Genomic DNA, 22,768 nt, shown 5'->3' on the forward strand with positions numbered 1-22,768 from the left:
TGGAGTTAAGTTCTCCTTTAAAAAGAGGTAAAGCAGTGTTGAGCTAGCAGCTAGTGCGGAGCCGTGTTTTCTCAATTGTACAGTCTGGGAAGAATTATGAATATAACTTCCATCAAGGACATTGATTGTTGCATTGTTCTAAAACTAGTGTTGTGTAAATTTTTCATTGCTTATGGATCTGTCTGTCCATACATGTCGATATCAGCTACGCTGCCTTGAGAGTCAGTGTAATGTACTGTTGCATTTGACAATAAGTAAATGTTCCTAACAAAGCCAATACTATAGCCATGATTATTGTAATAAGCAATATTATCTATTCAAAATAAAACCACCAAGTTTTCACAAATTCTTCATCATGTTAATACACTTATTAAGTATATTTTGCAACCGGATCACAATGACAGGAATTTATTTATTTATTTATCTTATTAAATTGCAACAGGAATCTAAAGTTCTATCTAACCCACATATCTAAACTAATCAATAAATTTTCTATCAGTCATGATTAATCTGTGCACTTCCATAACTACATCCACATTCAACATCTGTCTACCATCAAACCCTTTTAAGATATGTTGAAGACATTTTAAGCAACAGATAAACTGATATACATCAGGTATCTATACTATATTAGGTAACACACAAATATACACTTTACAACAATATACACAATTTTGTTATATATATATGTATATGAGGAATGTTAATTTGTAAGGAATATACTATCATCACAAAAAATTGAGACAAAAAAATTAAAAGTTGCATTGGCATAAAAAATGGTTGCTGAAGATTGAAAATTGTATCAGGTTTCAATTGGAAAAGAAATAATCCATGTGATAGCCCATGGCAACGACCATTAAACTTCAATAATTTCTGAACTGTCAATTGTCAATCTGAAAATAACCTTTAGAAAGAGCAGATGGTGACAACACCCCACCAAGTGGAATCGGTGGGTTTTGTTTTGCCAGATGAACCAGTAGTTATAAGTGATTTGTCGGGTCATTTCTGATTCGAATTTGAATTTCACAGTTTATTGGACAAGGTGTTGTTTAAGACCTTAAAAGCTACTCTTCTTGTAATGAGCATTCATGGAAGCACTTAAAGATTAACAAAGTTCACTTTCCAAACCTTGCAGTTTTTGATTTTGGTTTTACATCTCAGCATAGTTAACATTTGTCCCTCTAAATGTGTTCAACAGAATATGCACAGGTGTTGTTGCAAGGCATTTTTCCACACACGTTAATTGTATGAATACATGTAAAAATAACAAAGTACATCATTAATTACATATAACACTGTCAAAGACTTGTTCTGCCAGTTCATTCTAGTGACGCTGAAGAAGAGTGATGGATGTCACTCGAAACATCAAGATAGAAGTGATCTCCAAATCTTATCCAGTTATAGCAAATGAACTGTAATTCTAAATACTGTCAAACTGAACAACTTGAAGATAAGGTACATAAAACACAGTTCTGAAGATATTGCACCAGTTTTCTAGGTGACTGCCACAGCACAAGTGCATGATGGGATGTCTCTTCTTCAGTCCTTCCAGTACTGCTGGAACACCGTAATCTGTGGGGACAAATGCAGACACATGTTCAGTTGAACTGATAGGGTAATGTTATGTGTTGTGGTGACAAATAAAGAAGTATGTTCAGTCTTGCCAGTACTACAGCCTGCAATAGTCTGAACATCCTGCAGCTGCAATCAGTCTTTCTTCAATTCCCTCCACTTTGTCCGGTTCATTCTTAGCTCCCGTAGTTCTCTGTCTTTTTTTTCTTCTCCCTACTTAATATCAAAATGCTAGGACTTTCTAATACACAGAGGGACTGACACTGTGTGCTCAGCATTCAGTGGCAGGAACAGAAGCTGAGCTACTTAATATTGATTGATATTCAAAGGCTAGGACTAGTCTAATATACAGACTTAGTGGGGCATTGCCTTGGCTAGTTTACTTTAATGATACAACAGCCCTGGCATTAGAATTAGACCCCATCTTATTCTTGAGTTGTTGACAGAGCTGTACGTAATGACATTGTTTAGTCACGGGACAGCCACTTCATACTAATCTGACTCCCAGTACTTATAATATCAAAATTATGCTAGTACTAGTCTAATGTACAGACTTACAGGGGGGTTGGCCCTGGCTAGTTTACAAAAATTAACCCTGGCATTAAAATTACTGTAAATGCAGAGATGTTCGCTGGGATTTAATTTCGCGGTGAGGAGTGTTCGCGGTGGTTTTGAGTTTGCGTTTGAAACATTAATACATTGTAGTGCTACAGTGACACAATGGAACGGCTTTTAGCTGTGGTTTTTAAGTTCATAGAGTTCACCGCATAAACCACAGACATAAAACCACTGCAAACATTTCTGCATTAAAAGTAGACCCCACCTTATCCTTGAGTTGTTGACAGAGCTGCAGCCCGACGGTGAAGTACGTGATGACGTCGTTTAGCCACGGCACGGCCACCTCAACCTTGTTCGCCTGGACAACTTCATACTTCTGACTACTCAGCTCACTACACAGCAGGGGGAAGAAAAATTACTAAAAGTGACTAAAAAGCAAAATGTGAAAAGATAACATTACCCATGAATATAGACCTAAATGATGGGCTTACAACGTAAGGGAAGACTAAGCTAATTGTGGATCCAAATAAAGTATTCATTTTCACCTCCTCAACCTACACGGTGTTAACCCCCAGAACCTGGTATATGGGTTGCTAAACCCGAAGCCACATTTTTGAGGAGGGCATATATATAAAGATCCTTCCCCACGTGAGTGGATCAAACTTTACAGTCTAGTCTTACGCAGCTTGTACATGTACTTACTGTACAGGGCTCGAAATTCATTTTTGGGAATAGGTGCACTGATGCACCCAACCAAAAAAATTAGGTGCACAAAAAGAATGTTGGGTGCACTACATAAAATTAAGTTTAATGTCAGTAAAACAGAATTAAAAACTTTAAGTTTAAAGTTCAATGCTCTCCTCAAGAACTTCCGAAGATCCAATAAAGTACAACGAAAGTTATATTGCCTTTCTGATACTTAAATTTCAAGAATACTATGTATACTAGTGTAATAATACCAGTTTACCCTATAACGTACGAAAATATCTAGGTGCACCAGTGCACCCACAGTAAAATATTAGGTGCACAGCTCCAATTTTGGGTGCACAAAGGTGCACATGCACCCAGTATTTCGAGCCCTGCTGTATAAAACTAGACAGTGTGTTACATCTAAAGGTGAGTTATCACTTAAGGTGGGGGACAGGCATGCGGCAGCACTTCTGGGGTGTCTTGAAAATACTATATAGTGTTACTTGTGGCTCTTGATTTTTTTTTCTTCTCGAAGTACCTCTATGCAAGACAATAATTTATGCAAATTTTTATGACGTCATGATGACGTCTTCAACAATTTCAGGGCCACGCCCCTTTTTACAAAAGTGTTTTTTCCTCGCTAACGATCCAATGTACAAAGCTAATATTTTAGGGACAGATGCATAATAATGCCATTGGTCAATACACAAAATCCTATTCAGCGATTTCTATTTTGAGTTTAAAGAAGCAGGAACAAATGAGATCGGACAAATGAGGAGAAAAAACAGCTCGTTGCTGTAACTCACAAGACAGATCCTGTGGGGTGGTAGATGGCAGGCAAGGCTGTCTTGGGCTGTAAAAGAGAAAAACATAAACTTATAGAAATGATAAAGCCATTTGATAACAAATTCACACTACTGCGAGAAGCAATTCACATGTGAATGTTAATAGCATACGACCGCCATTGAATCCTCCCGGAAACCATACACTGGCCAGTCTGCATGCCTTGTTCACTAACAGGTGGATTGGATGGCAGCCTTACACTATTAAGTTCATGTGTGAATTGCTTCTCACAGTAGTGTAAATTGCTTTTCCTGATACTGTGAGCTTCTCGCGGCTACATTAATTGGGCTTTTGAAAGACATTCTTAATCGCCACTGCCTTTTTTAGAGGCAACTTGAGCAAGCTTCCCATGGCCATGGGCGGCAATACAGGTTCCCCAGCAAAAGAACCTGGCCCCGATAAAATCGTGAATCAGTGCCAGAACAAATTTTCCTTTCCCTCCAAAAAAAACAGCGCAAAATTTTTTTCCGTTCCACTCATTGTTTTGGGGCCCACAATCTCAATTTTCCTTTTAGAATCTGTCATTCTATAGGGGACCAAAGCAATAAAACGGCCCAAAAATAGGATTTTGAAAGTCAATTTATCTCTTTTTATACATGATTAGTTCAAACAACACTATCACAACGTATTACGATGTCCATGATGCAAAAATATGACGTCGTTGTGATGTGAGAACTCACTGAGTATCGTTGCCGGGGTTTTTGTAGACTCGCAAAACTAATTAAAGGGCATCATACAACACGTTTTTGTGTGGTTTTAAAATGCTCACAGTATGAAGTTATTAGACGAATGAGCTAAACAGTGTTAGTAAATGTCACTACCATAAAGATTTGATTTTTTATTTCCATTTTTGGGGCCCTAATATTGCTTTGGGCCCCTATGGCCTTTTAAGCTCACAAAAATACATTCGCATCAATTTTTAAGTCATGAGGTTCAGATTTTTGGATGGCTGGAGTGAAAGTTTGCCCGCCCCATTAAGCAAATTTCATTCCCAAGACTGAGGGAGACCTGGAGTCCTGGAGACAGCCCTAAATAATCTATGCAATGAAATGTAGGTGTAGTACAGGAGAGCCCCCTACCTTCTGTGAGCTGCTCTGCAGGGGGTGTACTTGGTAAGCCCCCAGCACCAGCTTGTGACAGTGGATGTGGAAACTCACGATGACCTCGTTGGGAAGGGCAGGACTGAACATTTTCTGTACACAGAAAGCAACATACATCCTTATGACATTTACACACAAGAAATAGTGACTTTGGCATGCTCAAGAAATGATAGTCTTGGATGAAATGATAAACCCATCATATATCACCTCGGATTGGACGTTAAATGGAGGTCCCGTGTTTGGGGAGAGCCACACCCCTCGCACGTAAAAGAACCCAGCACACCTTTCGAAAAAGAGTAGGGGCATGCCCCAGTGTGCGATGGTCCCAAAACCTTACAGTCCGTATATAGGCTACAAAATCTTCAGCAAGTTGAAGTTGGTAGCCTGAGTCTGGGCGATTTACTCCAACAAAGGGTTGTTGCCCAGTACCCAATCAAGACCAAGATCAAGATCAAGAATGTTCTAGCCAGTGCCCACCATTCCATCATTTGACTGAATTCTGCCACTCATGACGGACCAAAATATTGCCCAACCTGTCATTTTTTAGCGTGCCTCCCTCCAAAATAAAGCTGAAACCCGAGTGTGTAATTTTTCACCAAAAGATTTGTCGTTAAACCAAGGTTAATCTAACAGCAAAATTTGCCCCTCAAAATGCAGAAAATAGCATTTTAAGCGGGTCAAGATTTCAAAATTTTCCAAGGGGAGTATGCCCTTGGACTGTTTCACCTTCCGGCGCGAGACTGGATGTTCCGTCAAATGAAATTGAGATGACGGGTAAAAGTTTCACTGGCTAGAACACTGTATCTCACCATGATTTTGCTGGAGTAGAGTTCCTCCAGGGTTCTCTTGCGGGGCGTGGTCAGACAGTCCCGACCGCGGTTCAGCCGACCCATGATGTCATCCATCACCTGAGGGCACATCAGGACAAATGTTAGATGATTTTACCATTTTCGGGCCCTTCTCAATAGCGCCACCTAGCAGATCAACTGAAAGCTGCAGCTACTGGAACTTTTTACAGCTACACCTGTCAATACTGGTAGCAACCTCTCATCATCAGGACACTTGACTTTAGGGCACTTTGCAACAGCGCCATCTAACAGATCGACTGAAAGCTGCAGCTACGGAATCTTTGTCAATAGCAACCACTCAAAATAGACAGGTGGCTTCTATAGACAGGATTTTTATTGCTTGGGTGCATTGGGAAAACTTATCCAAGAGGCCACCAAAAAGTGTCCATAATGCCCAGGAAGTCCTTATGTAAAGGTGGCCCAAAGGACATAGTGGAATAGTGCAGGTTTGAGAAAGTTAAGAAAGTAACCAAGTGGTCAGGGTATTCTATTTTTCTGTTCTATTTTAATGCATATAAGCTATGCTTTGACGCACAGTTCAAGAAAAAATAAGATGATAAGATGAAGCACAAAGGTCAACAGTCAAAGTTCGAGTGCTGACCTTTACGACCTCCTCCCCAGTCTGGAACAAGTAGCCCTGGTCGATGCTGGTCACATGATCAAGGGCAGCCTGCAGGTGATTGGCCGCGTTCTGGATCTGTGGGGGAAGAGGGGCGGACATCAGGTGAACATGGGTACCTTGCTTTGGTTAGGGGCGTCCTCTTGAAGTCCCATATTTCAGGACAACCACCCCTTAGCACATCTAAGAATCCTCCACAGTTATCAATAAAGGTAGGGGTATGCCCCTGTGTGAGAGATGCCCTTGGGAAAGGCACTGTATAGGATTTTCCTCACTCCACCCAGGTGTAAAAATGGTTACCTGACTTCGGTTGGGGAGGTAAAAGGCGGTGGAAGGAGAGGGATGGGCTCCGCCTTCCAATACCGTGCACTAGACACAGTAGATAACAACCCTCTGCCCCTGCAGCCTCAAAAAGGTTATGTGACTACCTTTACCTTTATCTTCACACCTCCAGGTGTTTCATTAGTTATGTAATGAAAATAAACAAACAGCCATGCACTCACAGCCTGTAGTTTCCACTGCAGTCCCTCCCTGAAGCTGGTGCGGAAGTTCTGTGTCGAGTGGCGATGGATCTTCACACTCATGTCCTGCAGGGGGGATAAACAAGACTCAAACAAACAAACAAACAAACAAAGTACCACAGGAAGTTCTGCGTGGAGTGGCGATGGATTTTCACACTCACGTCATGCAGGAGGACAAACAAGACTCTAACAATTGAACTTGTTTCATTTAGTCTATACACTATAAGAAGCCAACACGGCAAAACCGGTCGTAACAGGCTAGATAAAAGTTCTAATGGGCAGTATGCGCCACCAAATGTCTTTAATACTGAGGGATGGCTGCAGTGCAAAAGATGTTGGTTAGCCGAAAAATGAACAGTAACATTTGAGCAATGTTTTTCTTGAGTCTGCAACCTTATTTTGTTCCTCTACATACGTTTCAACAGTTTGTCTACTGTCTTCATTGGTGGATAAGATCAGTGTATAGCCTATACACCAATGAAAACAGCAGAAAGACTGTCAAACTGTTTGAAGAGGAAAAAAATAATTCTTGATTTATCAGCCTAATGAAACCATTTCTGGAGAATGTTGTAACATTTAATGATTAATTAAGTTCATCTGCCGGGTTACATAAATCCACAAATTTCAAAAACAGTGGGTTTGAGAGATCTAGTACAGCACCCCCGGGTATGCACAGTTTAGATGTACAGGAGTGCATTATACTGGGGGACGTTGGGTTGGAGATCAGATCTGTTTGGACGTATCTTTTCAGGCTGGAAAAATGATGTACCCTGGTGGAATTATATTTACTTAGTAGATGTTACCATGTTTACATATTTCCTCCCAAAATATCTCCCTACTTACCGCAGTGCAGATGTTGTCTCCATACAGGGTGATCACAGCCTTCACATTATCAGCACCCCTGCAACACACAAATGCACATGTAGAAGGGAATTTCCCACCGATATAAACACATGTTCATGCAGCCGTTTATTTTTTGGGTACGGATTCTTTTAGACTTAGAGTATACACATGGAGTAACACATGAATTTGACCAGAAGTGACTCACGTTGCGCTGGTAAGCAGGTATTTCTCTGCCTTCACCAGACAGGCCTCCGCTGGAAACAACACACAAAAATCAGACATGATGCATTTATAATCTAGACCATTGACACCTTCATGAAAATAAGCATAATGTCTGTACACGGCAAAGGACAGCTCTTCATACACGTCTCTCTCTCTCTCTCTCTCTCTCTCACTCTCTCTCTCTCACTCTCTCTCTCTCTCTCTCTCTCTCTCTACAATTTTTTGTCTTTTATTCCCGGCATCACATGGAGGTTGGACATGCTTGCACATGGATGGGGGAGCCCCAGAACTCCTCATCAAGTGCAAGTCTTTTTTGTAGCAAGAGTTTTTACGGCTGGATGCTTTTCCTAATGTCAAACCAAACCCTGCAGTAGGATGTAGGACATGGGAAATATGTGTTAATTAATAAGTGCCTTTCCCAAGGGCACAACGTCTGGGTGCATGTCGGGATATGTCTGGGTACTCCACTGGGGATTGAACCTGGGTCTCATTGGTTCATAGCCGGTGTGATACCTAAAAATACGAAAGACGAAGTATGAGACCATGCCTTGTGTTCGAGAGTCTTTTCAAAGATTCTGGCCAAGAGGTGGGACTGGTACTTACTGGAGCCAGGTAGCAGGAACCACTTACTGCACTCCTGTAGGGGAAACATCAGGGTACATTCAGTCAAGGTGACCGTCAATCTATGCATTAGCCTGGAGATCATCAGAGCTGCTTTTGCACAGCCTTATTTATCATTCAATTGGCACACATGGTTTTCTAAAAAAAATTATAAAAATGACATAGAAAATTTTTTATTCTCAATCTCACTACTGTTACTAGTATGAAGATGAGTAATTTATGCACTGACTGGTACATGAGTGTGTAAGCAAATGTATGAATGAATGACTGAAGCAATCAGTGAATGAGTGAATGAAGCTAAGGAGGGAAGGAATAAATGTATCAATGAGTGAATGAATGGATCAATGGGTGACTGAAGGAATGAATCAATGAGTGAGTGAGTGAATGAATGAACAGATAAATTGATAGATAAATATATGAACGAGTGAACAAACAAATGAATGAATCATGAAATGAATAAATGTGAGATCAGATACCTGCAGCACAGTCTGCAGCTGCCGCAGGACTGTGTTAACCTCATGCAGCAGCAGCCACCTGAACTCCTCCTGCTGGAAAACAATGTAACAGTGGGGATCAACCTCCACTAACTGGTCAGGACCTTTTAGCCTAGTGGTTAGCACATTGATTTCCCAAGCCGTGCGGATCGGGATAGGCGGGGGTTCTAATCCCGGGAGCGGCGTACTCGCCCTTTGGGTTTTTACAGTGGTTCCCATGCCGGCCCTGTGACTGAGTAAGGATCAGATCACACAGGGAATGTCGTACTCGGAGACTCAGGACGAGTCTAAAAAAAGGGGGAGTAGTGTAACAGTGGGGATCAACCTGCACTAACTGACCAGTCTAACTGGTCCGGACCTTTTAGCCTAGTGGTTAGCGCGTTGATTTCCCAAGCCGTGCGGATCTGGATAGGCGGGGTTCTAATCCCGGGAGCGGCGTACTCGCCCCTTTTTTTTACAACAATATAAGGAACATCCTGTCAATAGTAAAAAAATCTTGTTGACAGGAACATCTTGTCAGTAGGGAAAAAAGTCTTATCGACAGGTGCATCCAGTCAGTAGCGCAAGGAAATTGTTACTTACATCCTGTCAATATTGCAAAAAACAAGCTTATTGACAGGAACATCCTGTTGGTAGTTGTGCAAGAAAAAGCCTAGCCTCCTTCATAAAAGAATACAGAGTGAAAACACAAGTGTGCATGTTTGAACTGAGTTTTAATGGCGAGTGCTCGACCGTCGGTTTCAGAACTTGACGCTTTATATTCTCCTACCCTGTCTCTCAATTGAATAACAATCTAAAGCCAAAAAACTCGCCCAAAGCGCCATAAGAAGGACAAATTTCGATGCTCACCAAAACTCTTTCCTCTTCTTCCGCCATTTGTCTGATGATGACCTTTAACATCCATTACCGACGAGTCTATTTGTTCGTATGTCCATTTTGAGGGATGTCCTAAATAAGTCTGTCAGAGATTCATTGAAGTACAAGAAGGAGGAAAAACGACATCTATGTAACGTTATCAAGCACAAAAGAATTTTTCTTTTCATTAAGGTGTATGGTGAATTTTCCTATGATGTGTATTAAACAATTAACCAATGTGGTTTTATCTATTTTTTTCTTATTCTACTTTTGAAGAGAATACGGTTGAACATTTAGCTTTATTCCATCTAAATCTAGGAACATTTAATTGGCTTTGATAAAGTTTGAACCTCCTTGAATATCGTAATTACAGCGCAAAAATTCGGATTATAAACTCCCCCGAATGAAATGAACCCGTCTGACCACCAATAACCAATCGCCACTCGTTTTGACACCCCGCCTACTACGTCATCAGAAGCGCCTGTCTCTAGACCAATCGCCGGTCGCTGTGAGGTCCCGCCCACACGTCATTTGTCAACAGAAGCACGTGGCCCGGGGCCGTTCTGCTGTCAATAAACAACATCACTGACGGGCCTGGAGCCGGTTTCAACTGGAGTCAGCCGGTTAGAGGATCGACCGGAGTCGTCGTGACTCTAAAACAGGAGAAAAACAACGCAGGGGCGTGGAGTGGTAAGCGACGTGGCCGAGCAAAACTCAGAAGGTATGCCGCGTTTATGGGCACTTTTCTCACGATTCTTGCCATGACAAGTCATGAAACTCATCAAGGAGGTTACACTTGAACTAAATATAGACAAGAACGGCAGTGAAATTTATAACGGTCTTGAAAATGTTTTATTTTCTAGTTGAACTGTTGATGTTTTTTTTTCCGGAGAGGCACTCGCACAATATGGCGCATTTAAAAAAAAAAGTTTTGTGGCTATGACCCTGGGTGGGCTAAACCGGGGAAACAACAGGTTTCGATGTAACTTATGGGTGAACTGTTCTCGATACATGTGCTATCAAGAAGATTAACCCACTGTACTTGATGCTATTCAATAGCAAAGGATGTTTGATCTGGACTTGTTGTTGTTGTCCTTGTTTAACGTCTATTATATCGCTAGACGTGGTCTCTTGGTGCTGTGTTACGCTTGGTTCAGATACGAGGCTAATGTCTCTCTAGGTGTTTAACTCTTGGTCGCTTGTTTTGAAACCTGATATTCCGAGCCACAGACGACTGACCCGGCCCGGGACGAAAATACTCAGGCTTATTTAAATTCAACGGCTCTTCCCTATATACTAAACTATAAACTTGGCAGAAAAAGTTCTGAAACTTCCTTTAATCCTTGGTTGAAAACAGAATGCCCTGATCAGCTATTAATACTTTTCAAATTCATAAATGTGTACAGTCTCCCCAGGCTCCCGGTAATTTGAAGAATTTGAACCCTTGCCACCAGCGCACAAAACAAAAGCAGCTTTAATACCTGTAGGCTAAAACTTGGCCCAGACCGGTCAGACTGGTCAGTAAGTGGCGCTTGAACCACGCTGTTCCAGTTGATAACAATGGAGGAATGATTGTTCAAAATAAAGTTTCTGAACTTTTGGTACCGAGTTTGTTTATCTTATGTCTTGCTACAACTTTGAGAGTAACATATTTTTTACATGATCAAGGGTAAATGTTCTCAAGAAAGAATAACTGATATTGGCACATTTTTTATAGCTTCATTAAGATTGCGCCCATGTAAAACATACATTATAACATGTAAGCCTATGGGCCGAAAAAACTCATGAGACCTTAAAGGCACCCAGAGCATTCTATAAGACTTGAAAATTGGAAATATCCTAGTTGGTTTAATCTTTATGAAATTGACAATTAATGCCACTGTTTACTACATTTGCGTTCGGATTTCTTTTCAAAAATGCGCAAAACGGCACAAAAATAATCTAAATGGTAATCTTTTAGTTTCACGCGCCTACTGTAAATACTGTAGATATCTAGATACCATAGCCCCGCCCACCTCCGTCAAAACGTAGAAATGCAAATTCAAAACATAAAAATGCAAATATTTGACGGACATGCAGTCACTCTCTCATTGGTCGAACCGCTAATTGTGATGGACAGTCAGGATCAGTCTATTAGGGCTTGGATTTTCTATCAGTTCTCACCACACAACGACAACGTATCTTTGCTCATTTCATTTCGATATGTAATGGTATAGTGTTATTGAAACTTACTATCTGTAGGAATAACTAGAAAGTTGAGTTTTTCAATTAAAGTTTCAAGCCTCATAAAATGCTCTGGATGCCTTTAATGATGTGCTTCAGCTCATGAAAATGTGCCCCCAGGCATCGTCATGCACGGATCAGTGGCTGTCTGAACAATACACCACAAGTAGTCAGTGCTTAATTTGATCAGTGTGCTCAATTGACTTTGATTTGATAAGTGTGCTGGTTGATTTATTGCCAGTGTAAATAGAACATCAACGCTCATAATTCTGGCAGATGTCCTGAGAACACCACTCTAGAAATGAATGGTTAACGTTACAATATCAACAGTAATGTGTACATAATGTACACGAGCTAGCAGTGTTTTACATTGTACATCTTCTATCAATATTGTATAGCATAGCTATAGATTGTACTAGAGTAATAACTAATGTAACTACATGTAGGTTACATAAATCTGCCACTTTGAAAAACAGCCAGGGTTTGAGAAATCTCTAGTACAGCACCCTGAGGCATACACTGTTTAAATATACAGGAGTGCATTATACTGGGGGACGTTGGGTTGGAGATCTGTTTGGACGTATCATATCAGGATGACAGAGTTATGTACCCTGGTGAATTTATGTTAGTAGATGTTAGTTGCCTTACAGTGTATAATTGTTGTGCAATGAATTTGACTTGAATTGACTCTGTTTTTCCGCAGACCAGTAGTGAAAGCAGTGCAGCCATGTTTGTGGCACGGAGAGGAGTTTGCGTGTTTGTACCGGCCGTGCAGCAGTTCTCAAGAAGTCTTCCTGCACTCACAGTCCCCTGTAGATGGGACGCCTTACAGCAGCGCCTCCTACAGACAGGTTAGTGGTACTGCAGTTCTAAGGGCCATGGATTAAACTAAACAATATGGGTTGAGCTTAAGCCATGTGCAATTTGGAAGTGATGAAGAAAAAATCTCAAAGTTGAAACAACAATAGAATCACTCCATATATAACGACATCAGTCATACAATTGTTCTTGTACAGAAATATACACCGGCCAACTTTTCAAGAATCCTTCTGCCTATTAGGCAATACCCCAATGTACACATGTATAACAGCATTAAGTCAAACCTGTACCAGTGACCACCTCTTTAGTACATAAGTACCACCTGGACAGGGTGACTCCTTTTTTTCCCATTGACACATGTATTAAGAATCCTGTCTATAGCAACCACCTGTTCACATAGATTTCATAGGTTCGCTGAGCGGTCCTCTGGGACAGTTTTGACTGTATCAGTGTATGACTGATTCTTCTACCTAGCTGCAGGAAAAGGCGACAACGCCCTACCTGCAAGGACAACTCTTATCCGCCAGGGGGCGCTGCAAACACACCAACTCGGCCTCGACTTGTCCGAGGAGACACCAGCTGAGACAGAAGAGCTGAGCTTCGACGATCCCACACAGGCCTTCAAGACGAAATCCACCTGGGAGATCGCAAGGGCTTTGCTGGTGCTCCGACTGTGCTCATTCAATGTACTGGTGGACAATAGTCTCAAGGTAGGCACTTGGATACAAGCTATTAGCTAGCAGGGGCTCTAGGCATCTTTTGGATGTCCTACATTTGCTCCTTCGATTTACTGGTCGACAATAGTCTCAAAGTAGTCTTAAGTCAAACCTGTACAGGTGACCACCTCTACATGAGAACAACCTGGCCAAGATGACCACTTTTTGGTGGTCCCTTAGAATAAATAAGTTAGATGTTTTTTTTCTAATAACACTAAACAGTCAAGCAATTAGGGAATAGCTCAGCTGGAATTTGTCTTTTATGTAGTAGCATGTCAGTTATCACCTGTAGTATGTCAAGACAGTTACCAACAGTAAGAGATCAGTAATAAGAACTGAAAAAAATCTTATAACATTAATCAGTTTAAGCTAATTTACTGAAATGTTGTTGTGATCAGTAACTAAACAGTTACTGACAGTCTCATCTCAGTACTAATAGTTTACTGGGAGAGCTGAGAGTCCTGATGCAAAGAAAGTTGTATTGCATTTTATTTCTTATTTAAGAAATATGTGAATCCTGCTGAAAAGATGACAATTTATCACATCAAAAAAGTCAAAGGTGACTATTATTTTTTCCATACAGCTGATGAAAGTGGGCCAAAGTTTTCTGGGTCGGAGGTTATTCGAAACAGTGATGCGTGCGACGTTCTACGGCCAGTTCATCGGAGGCGACACGGAAAAGGAGATCGAAGCGACCGTTCGCCGACTGCTGAACTCCGGGCTCCAGACCTTGCCAGCGATAACCATCGAAGAAGACATCGGGGATGAGATGGTTATCAGGTATGTTTATTTGTTTACTTAATATTTATTACCTTCGCCTAGTTACCTTTGTCATAAGGGTTCATGTGTGAGTCCTTCCCTCCTTCCTTCCATGTACACAATAACTGAAGAATGGCTGTTATTTGGATAGAGAAGATAATCAACTAGAATCAATTTAATTCATGAAAACAAAGACCTCTGCAGTAGCAGAACACAGGACTACTACTTGAAAAGATAAACATCATTTGGCAAAGGTATGAGGTCATGGAACTCTAGTCTTTAGATATACTGTTGCTTGCAGCACATGTTTATTTTGCTGTAGGACGGCCTTCAACTTTAAATTTTGAAGGGAGCATCTTTAACACCGCAATTTTCTTTTCAAAGGGAGGAGGTTTCATTGTTTTTTCTGCCAGAAAGGTTTTGTGACTTTGCAACTGATCCTGTCCTTAGTACTGAAACCCTTTCAAGTAGTTTACCAACAACAATTACCAACTCAAGTGGCCAACAACTGCTGGTATTAAAACTCATAACCTTCTGATCCAGCAGCAGGGTACTAACTAGCACTTTGCAAGTCAGGAAACCAATTGTAACAACAGCCTGAGGATCTCAGCTCATAAAATCTTCTGGTCAGAAAGCTGGGTGGTATAGACCCTCTAAAAAGGATAAGTTATAAAGACACCATATTCAAATAGGTGGATGAAGGATACAAAAGCAACTGGATAAGATTTGTAAATGGTCAGGGACAGCATATTTAGTATTTTGCATCCTCCATTTCTCTACAGGGAAGAGTTTTACAACTCTGCGACCCAGTTTTACCTGGACTTCATCCGGTTGCTGGCCCGACTGTCCTCTACCATACATCTAACCACCGACACACACACAAGTTGACAACACTCTAGGTACTTATATTCACAAAGACACCACATCTGATCTGTTCTGACCTATCTGTTTTCCTACAGGGAGGAGTTTCACGACTCTGCGACCCAGTTCTACCTGGACTCCATCCGGCTGCTGTCCAGGCTGTCCCCTACCATACATCTAACCACTGACACACACACAAGAGGATAATACTCTAGGTTCTTGTATTTACAAAGACACCACACCTATCTGTTTCCCTCCAGGGAGGAGTTTTACGACTCTGCGACCCAGTTCTACCTGGACTCCATCCGTCTGCTGGCCAGACTGTCGGACTACGTGGAGGTCCCGCTGTTCCAACTGCGCGTCACGTCCTTTCTACACGCAAATCTACTGGTAAGGCCACGATGGCTCCTTTGTTCTGTAGTGTTGTGAAATTATTCTGAGAACTTCAAAAATAATCATCAGATTTGAAATTGCAGTTCAACTATGCTTCAGAATGATTTCTACCAACACAGGTGAACTTTCAAGTATTGACATTTGAAACTGTGTCACACACATAACAGCTGATGTAGCTGTCTTTTACTGATGCCTCCTGTTTCTTCTCCTGCAGGTGATAATGAGTGAACACCTGGACACAGGCTGCCCCGAGTTGTCAGTGGAGAACCTTGCAAGTGGGATGACTGATGACAACCAGGTAGGACTTATTATAGGCTTTTAAATCTGTAGCACACTGAAGTTATTCCGACATATTTGAGTACAATTTAATCTCTACAACTGGATAAGATTATATTATCTCCGGATGCTTTGAGTGACATCCATCACTCTTCTTCAGCGTCGCTAGAATGGTGAAGACAGATTGCTGTCACTGTTAATGTCCGGAAGTAATCTCAGAATGTTATCCAGTTGTAGGGATTGAATTGTACTCATTGACAAATATTGTAATAATGTTTAATCTTCATAAATGTTTCTGACATATTTGTTCGCAGAACTTCCACGTGTCGGTACTCACGGATCAGGAAAACGAGCACCTCCGGAACACACTGCGGCGACTAAACGCGGTCTGCCGCGAGTGTGCGGAGCGAAGGATATGGCTCACAGCTGACGCGGAGTACACCTACATGCGACCCGCCATGACCCAGCTCATGCTCGCCGCCATGTTCAAGTTCAACAAGAAGCAGCCGCTCATATGGAACACCTACCAGTGCTACCTCAAGGTCATGGGCTCTTCTTAGATCTTATAAGTTTGTTGGGTCTTGGATTAGAAAAATAAACTGAACTGGATAACAACATGAAAACAGAATCGGAGGAGAAAGTACCTTAAAGTTGGTACATATATTTCCAGGGCATGGGTTACTCACTACGTATACACGACAGTCAGAGTCATATTTTCCTTCAGGCACACAGTTTTCTTAATCTCTTGATGATTTTTTTCTTTAAGATATAAACCAAGGAAATGAGTGGTGTGCCCTTAATTCATGTTAAAATCAGACTTTTCTCATTTCAAGATAATAATCAAACCTCAGACTGTTCAAGGAGGGACCACATTGATCTACATGAGGACCAACTAGTCATTGTGACCATTTTTTTGTGGTCCTTTTTTATAGTGACCACCTGTCCACATAGACCAGATTTTCTAGGTTCCCTGAGTGGTGTAATCTTGGTTAGGTGTGACTGTACCTTCAATGCTTGTCAATGACTGATGTGTTAATTCTATCCCTCTGCAGGGTGCGCATGATAACATTACTCGGGACATCCAGCTGGCCAAGGAGCTGGACATGTGCTTCGGGGTAAAACTGGTGCGCGGCGCCTACATGGATAAGGAGCGCGCACTGGCCGAGATGAAGGTGAGAAACTTAACCCTTAAAGGACGGGATAAAATTTTCACGTGCATACAGGAATCGTAACTAAAATTTTCGGGCTTCAGGTGCCCCCACCTAGGAATTATTTCGGGGCTGTAAAGTGCTTAATATTAATGCTAGATAGGTAAAACTATACATTTCTGGAAAGCTGAGAACCTGTAGGATATGAAAATAGCAAGAAAAAGACTGTATCTGGTTTGTAAGTAATGATACTGCACAAAAAAGACAGAAAAAAGTTCTTCGTTAAGTATCAAAAAATATTTGAAATGTATATGACATCACCCAAAAAGTCTAGAATCACTTTGAAAGTCACAGAAAACTATTCTAAACTGCCTTGCTATTCTTCCTGAAGCAATAGAAACATCAAACAGTGTATGTAAGTAACTGTTAACTGTTTTATTCTTGCTAGCAAAGATAGTACCTAAAGCCTTGGCCACTTGTAAAATGATGGGCTTCATCAGTGTTCCTCTACTGTTTGTCCAGGAAAATTTCCCCAAAATGATTTGGAGGGAAGCCAGAACAGGCTTTGCAATCGCAAACCTGTAAATACATGTCAAAACATGCCCCCCTCCCCATTGACGAAGTAAACAAACATGAAGCAGAAATTTGGCTGGATCAAAAAGTTGACAAACAATTTCAGACAATCATGACCCTCACTCAATTACAATAAACCCCCATCCACTCGATTTTTTCATGGCAAAGAAAGAAAACAAAGGTTTGTAGCACTGTTACCTAGCATAGGGCCGGCTCAGAGCCTTCAAAATGCCGAAGTTTTTATCAAATTACTGTCTCTTCTGATGCTAGAAACATCGCCAATCCCTTCCTCAGTTGTGCCAACATTCCTTCTGGGTTCTTCATTGGACTTGGACATCGAAAACTTGTGATTTTGAGCTAAAAAAACACGGCAAAAACTTCCCAAACACACTTGGGATCTTCCGTCAGATTTGGGCTTCCCCTGACGCATGCTAATGAGGCTGTATCCGACCTTTGCCGAGGGTCACCGGAGAATACCGAAACCCAAGCCATTTGAGCCATCCCTGGTGGCCGATCGGGTGGAAGGCCCCAAGTCACCCCTGATGGCTGATCGGGCTTTAAGGGTTAAGACTTGAAACGTCCCCATCCAATATTCTGACCTTTAAGGTGGCAAGGTGGTCTTGTGGTTTAACTGGCTTAGAATCTGGGGGTTCTGGGTTCCAATTCCCAGCAGCGAGGCCCCGATGTTGAGTCTCTAAGTGGGAAAGGCACTTGATTAACACATGTTTGAAACTCACTCAACAATTTCACAAAATATGTGACGCAAGTCGTAACGCAACCTTGGCCATCTTGATCAAATTCGGTGGACCTGTGGGCCGGAGTTCGATCCAGGTTGGACATGTTGTAAAGGGATAGCATTCGTCATTTCGGATGGTGAGGTAAAGCCACCTGCCCCATGTATTATAGATAGGGAGCCTGAGGTATAAGCCTCAAGCGTCAAACCTCTGCATGTAAAAATACCCAACACACTTATCGAGAAGTATGTCCTTTGCTAAATATGCGAGCCATAGTGAAGCTGCATTGTACTAAACAGCTACTACTGTACAGTAACTATGCATGCTTCTCCTCAATTGAGGTTGACTGCTTACCTTTAAGTTACCTTTTACTGTCCATCCCTCAGGGCTACGATGACCCGATCAACCCGACGTATGCGGCGACGGGTGAGATGTACCATCGGCTACTGGACACCATGTTACACGAGATCAGTCGCCAGGGCCACCGCTGCAAGCTCATGGTCGCAAGCCACAACGAGGACTCCATCAAGTACGCTGTATCAAGGTGGGTCCAAGTTCAAATCCAAGTTTGCTTATCTGGGTAGGGAGTTCGTAACTGCCTGCTGTGGATTGTTTCTTAAAATGCATCATTGTGACATGGTTGGCCAGGCAGTTTAAGTTGGGATAAAGCTGGAATTAGACAGGAGAGAGGCCAGTTAATGTGCATGGCAGTCTTCGTTTATAGTCATGTATCTATTAATAGACTAACTCAGTTTGAGACATTAGCAGCCAAATCTGAAAGAGAAGCTTCACTAACCTTAAGTGGCTACCAGAGTGATAATTGTTTTTAATTGTGGATTGCTCTAATCATATACCTACTTTCTTACCCTCAATTTTGACCTGCTCAAAAATGAGTTGGGGGAATGATTTTGTGCAATTTCCACGATGGTGACAGATTGTTACCTTGCAGTCTAACAACTTAAACGCTGAGGGTCAAGGGTCAAGGTTCAGCTTTCTGGTTGTGGCTGCAAGGTCACCAGCTTCGGGGGTCAAGGTCACTAGGCTGATAACTCTTAAGGGACCTGTGCAGGTCACGGGTCATGGTAACTATGGCAACGGTAACTATGGTAACGTGTCTGTCTTCCCATTGTAGTGCAGTCTTCTAGATCTGTTCATATGTGTTAATTAATTCATGAGTCAGTCTCAGAAATGTTGGTGTTATATTCATGCAGTCATGATACTCAAAGGTTTAAGGTACTTAAAGGCATTGAACAATTTTTGTCCACAAAATCAGTTACTTAATTATATTTTACAGTAAAAAAGGTTCACTAAGCTGTACAACAATATCTTTTATGTACAATGTATCCGTCGCTATATATAACAGGTGGTTTCTTGTGTTGTGTTGGTGTTGACAACTTGTCTGTTCTTTTAACCTTCCCTTTGTCCTTGCAAGGTTTTTGGTATGACGACCAGGCGGGAACCTGATGAGATCTGGTGTGTTTTCTTGTCTGTCCCTTCAGGATGAGAGACCTGGGGATAGAGCGGAACGACGGCCGGGTGTGCTTCGGTCAGCTGTACGGCATGTGTGACCAGGTCTCCTACCCACTGGGTGAGTACATGGGTGGGTTGGCCTTAAGACTGGGTGAGTTGTATTGGGTGGGTTATAAACTGGGTGTGTTTTGGTCAGCTGTACGGCATGTGTGACCAGGTCTCCTACCCACTGGGTGAGTACATAGGTGGGTTGGCCTTAAGACTGGGTGAGTTGTATTGGGTGGGTTATAAACTGGGTGTGCTTCGGTCAGCTGTACGGCATGTGTACCAGGTCTCCTACCCACTGGGTGAGTACATGGGTGGGTTGGCCTTAAGACTGGGTGAGTTGTATTGGGTGGGTTATAAACTGGGTGTGCTTCGGTCAGCTGTACGGCATGTGTACCAGGTCTCCTACCCACTGGGTGAGTACATGGGTGGGTGGGTTGATTTAAACTGGGTGAGTTGTATTGGGATGTGGGTGGGTTTTCCTAGACAGAGTGTCAGTACTGGGACATGGGTGGGTTGGTATAGGTTGGGTGAGTTATATTGGAATGTGGGTGGGTCAGCCTACACTGAGTGAACTGTACTAGGGACTAGGTTGAAGTTGGTCTATGCTGGATGCGTGTATGTCAGTGTTCAGGAATCCAATATAAATGTCTTTTATTATTGTTGGAATGTTTCTATACTGATTCATATCATCAAGCAATAAATAGAATTATGGAGATTGTATCGATGATTTGCAACATTTTGATATCTAGAAAGCTTGTTCTATAATCGTGATGATAGTTCAGATCCTGCTTGTCCAGCTGGAGTGTAACAAATCAGTTTGAATGGGTAATTTAGAAAACTTCTCTGTTTTTGCAAACTCCACAGGTCAGGCCGGATATGCGGTGTACAAGTCCACACCCATCGGCCCCATGGAGACCACCCTGGCGTACCTTCAGCGCCGCGCTCTCGAAAACCGCTCCGTCCTGTCCGGGATCCGCAAGGAGCGCGACCAGCTCTGGTCCGAGATGAAGCGGAGAGTCGCTCACCCACGGTCCTGGAAAAACGCCTGAAGTGACTAAACGGCAAGAACACTCAAGGACAGCGTGACACAGCGTGTGTATTAGAGATGAAGTCACTAAGAGTCGCTCATCCACGTTCCTGGAAAAACGTCTGAATCGACTAAAAAAGAACTGGATTAAGGACAGGGATAGAACAAGGACAGGACAGGGTGAGGTAACAGGGCTAAGTGTAATCATAAAGAAAGGGCACTGTCCTTTTGAAGTGTTCAAAGGCAAAAACAGGGTAACCGTTATGTACAGGGATCAAGCAAAACTTAGACTTAGGGGCGCCCTAGTCTGCTTAGACACATTAGGCAGTTATACATGTAGGTTGAACCAGCAGCCTCGATCAGCAGCCATCCTCCGTACCTCCTTCCAGTTCATGTGGCCTGCTTGGAGGTCCCTCTGGATTGACAGTGTCTGTAATTCATCTTGGCGTGACCTCTGCATGTTTTTCCAGCTTGTATTGACGGCTTAGAGGTCCCTCTCGATTGACAGTCACTCTGTAATTCATCTTGGCGTGACCTCTGCATGTTTTTCCTTGTTGAGTCCACTGTATGACGCCAAGTTTTAATTTGGTAAAGCGCCAAGTCTTACAGGGTGAGTACCGGTGTAACAGGGTTATGTGTAATAGAGAAAGGACACTTTATAATGCTTTCGATGTGTTAAAAGGTGTCAGAGCTAAAGCTACACCCGTCTCATCAAATGAATGTATCAACATACATCAGCTGCTTGGGTTAGCAAACCGTCTGGTTGAAGATTATCACATTGTTGTTTATGTTAAACTTGGACTTTCAACAAAAGTGCAATTCGGTATGCCAAACCCGAACTGCTTGGATTCAAGTTACATTTTATATGTACATAGGACTTCTTTTAAAGGATTAAAAACAACATATCAAAAGCAAATTGAGTATGCAAGACAGTTGGAAACATCTAAGCAGGGGAGTAAACTAAGGCCAAAATAGAGACTATAAGTTATACTGATGCCTGCTTGCATATCAGTCAGTTGGGCACCAGTAAGGCTGTCCCTCTTTAACTTGAATCAGTCTGTATCAAAATATATACTATCTAAGGGTTGTATATTAATATTATCTGTTTACAACATCTATTTGCCTAAGCTTGTCTTGAAAGACAAAGTTGATCATGACCGATTCATTGTCCAGTGAAAGAATAATAATATTATTGTTTACTTAATATCAATAATGTTGGTGCTTCTGTATAGGAGGGCATGCAACATATTATGCAGAATAACAAATCATACATTAAAGTATAACCTAATGTTATTGTTTATATATCACAATTGAAAGAGAGGGCAAAACAGGTGCATATATATGCATACTTAATATGTTGCCTGCCAAATGTACATAGTGCCATATATACTTTACACTCACAAAGATCTGCCTGCTTGCTATAGGCTGCTACGAATACAGGTTATTAGTTAAACCTGGTGGCCAAATTATGATTTGTCTTCCACAGGGATACTGTATGCTGGGCAAAGTACCAATTTCTGTTCCTATTAGTCTTAATTTCTTGGAGCGAAATGGCTCAGACTTGGTGCTCGATTTGACCTTTATATGTCTTGCATTTTCTTCAAATTTCTACTATAACTGTGCAACCTTCTATGGGTTGTTTTCTTGGTGGTTTTGGTTGTTAAATCTGGTGCAACTGTGATTGTTTCCAATTTTCAACTACATGTACCAGTATTCCCAATATGTACAAGATGTACAGTTCCTGAAAGTACAATAATGTATAGCTACATGTATAAGCCGCAATGTTAATTTTTTTTATACCATTTTTGTTGGGTTCTATTACCATGACTACATACATGTGTCAAAATGTACATAACGCCATATCTTAATGACAAAATTGTACAGTAACTGTTACAGTAATAATATCATATTGTATATCTTACAATACTTGCTTAC

The 22,768-nt window shown here is 41.7% G+C and overlaps 2 protein-coding genes across 3 annotated transcripts; one reads left to right on the forward strand and one right to left on the reverse strand.

Moving 5' to 3' along the window:
• Nucleotides 1–291: 291 nt before the first annotated feature.
• On the reverse strand, nt 292–9,897 carry LOC136423508 (protein rogdi homolog). Its single transcript, XM_066411698.1, has 12 exons — nt 9,781–9,897; nt 8,914–8,985; nt 8,420–8,453; nt 7,800–7,848; nt 7,595–7,652; nt 6,734–6,817; nt 6,213–6,308; nt 5,573–5,671; nt 4,743–4,856; nt 3,627–3,673; nt 2,396–2,522; nt 292–1,572 (listed from the first exon to the last, which is right to left on the reverse strand). The coding sequence occupies exons 1-12, from the start codon at nt 9,829–9,831 to the stop codon at nt 1,540–1,542; spliced, it is 864 nt and encodes a 287-aa protein (XP_066267795.1). The 5' UTR covers nt 9,832–9,897; the 3' UTR covers nt 292–1,539.
• A 481-nt stretch (nt 9,898–10,378) lies between these two features.
• LOC136423557 (hydroxyproline dehydrogenase-like) lies at nt 10,379–22,504 on the forward strand. 2 transcript variants are annotated; one of them, XM_066411783.1, is made up of 11 exons: nt 10,379–10,507; nt 12,713–12,860; nt 13,303–13,538; nt 14,128–14,324; nt 15,425–15,554; nt 15,772–15,855; nt 16,148–16,375; nt 16,886–17,005; nt 18,675–18,832; nt 19,788–19,876; nt 20,671–22,504. In XM_066411783.1, exons 2-11 carry the CDS (start codon nt 12,737–12,739, stop codon nt 20,853–20,855), a joined length of 1,551 nt encoding a protein of 516 aa, XP_066267880.1. In that variant the 5' UTR covers nt 10,379–10,507; nt 12,713–12,736; the 3' UTR covers nt 20,856–22,504. The 2 variants fall into 2 exon arrangements, with proteins under 2 accessions (XP_066267880.1, XP_066267886.1); XM_066411789.1 differs by lacking the exons at nt 19,788–19,876; nt 20,671–22,504 and adding an exon at nt 19,238–19,385.
• The last annotated feature ends 264 nt before the right edge of the window (nt 22,505–22,768 follow it).

This window comes from Branchiostoma lanceolatum, chromosome 1, assembly GCF_035083965.1.
Source record: "Branchiostoma lanceolatum isolate klBraLanc5 chromosome 1, klBraLanc5.hap2, whole genome shotgun sequence".
Taxonomy (NCBI): domain Eukaryota; kingdom Metazoa; phylum Chordata; class Leptocardii; order Amphioxiformes; family Branchiostomatidae; genus Branchiostoma; species Branchiostoma lanceolatum.

What these genes read in the sequence shown, in the direction of transcription:
- LOC136423508 (XM_066411698.1), bottom strand. Translation starts at nt 9,831, where the DNA reads ATGTTAAAGGTCATCATCAGACAAATGGCGGAAGAAGAGGAAAGAGTT. An exon ending in AAGAAGAGGAAAGAGTTTTG is followed by an intron (nt 8,986 to 9,780) that starts GTGAGCATCGAA and finishes ATTGTTTTCCAG; the next exon opens with CAGGAGGAGTTCAGGTGGCT. An exon ending in TGCAGTGGAAACTACAGGCT is followed by an intron (nt 6,309 to 6,733) that starts GTGAGTGCATGG and finishes CTTCCCCCACAG; the next exon opens with ATCCAGAACGCGGCCAATCA.
- LOC136423557 (XM_066411783.1), top strand. Translation starts at nt 12,737, where the DNA reads ATGTTTGTGGCACGGAGAGGAGTTTGCGTGTTTGTACCGGCCGTGCAG. An exon ending in TGGTGGACAATAGTCTCAAG is followed by an intron (nt 13,539 to 14,127) that starts GTAGGCACTTGG and finishes TTTTCCATACAG; the next exon opens with CTGATGAAAGTGGGCCAAAG. An exon ending in GCGCACTGGCCGAGATGAAG is followed by an intron (nt 17,006 to 18,674) that starts GTGAGAAACTTA and finishes TCCATCCCTCAG; the next exon opens with GGCTACGATGACCCGATCAA.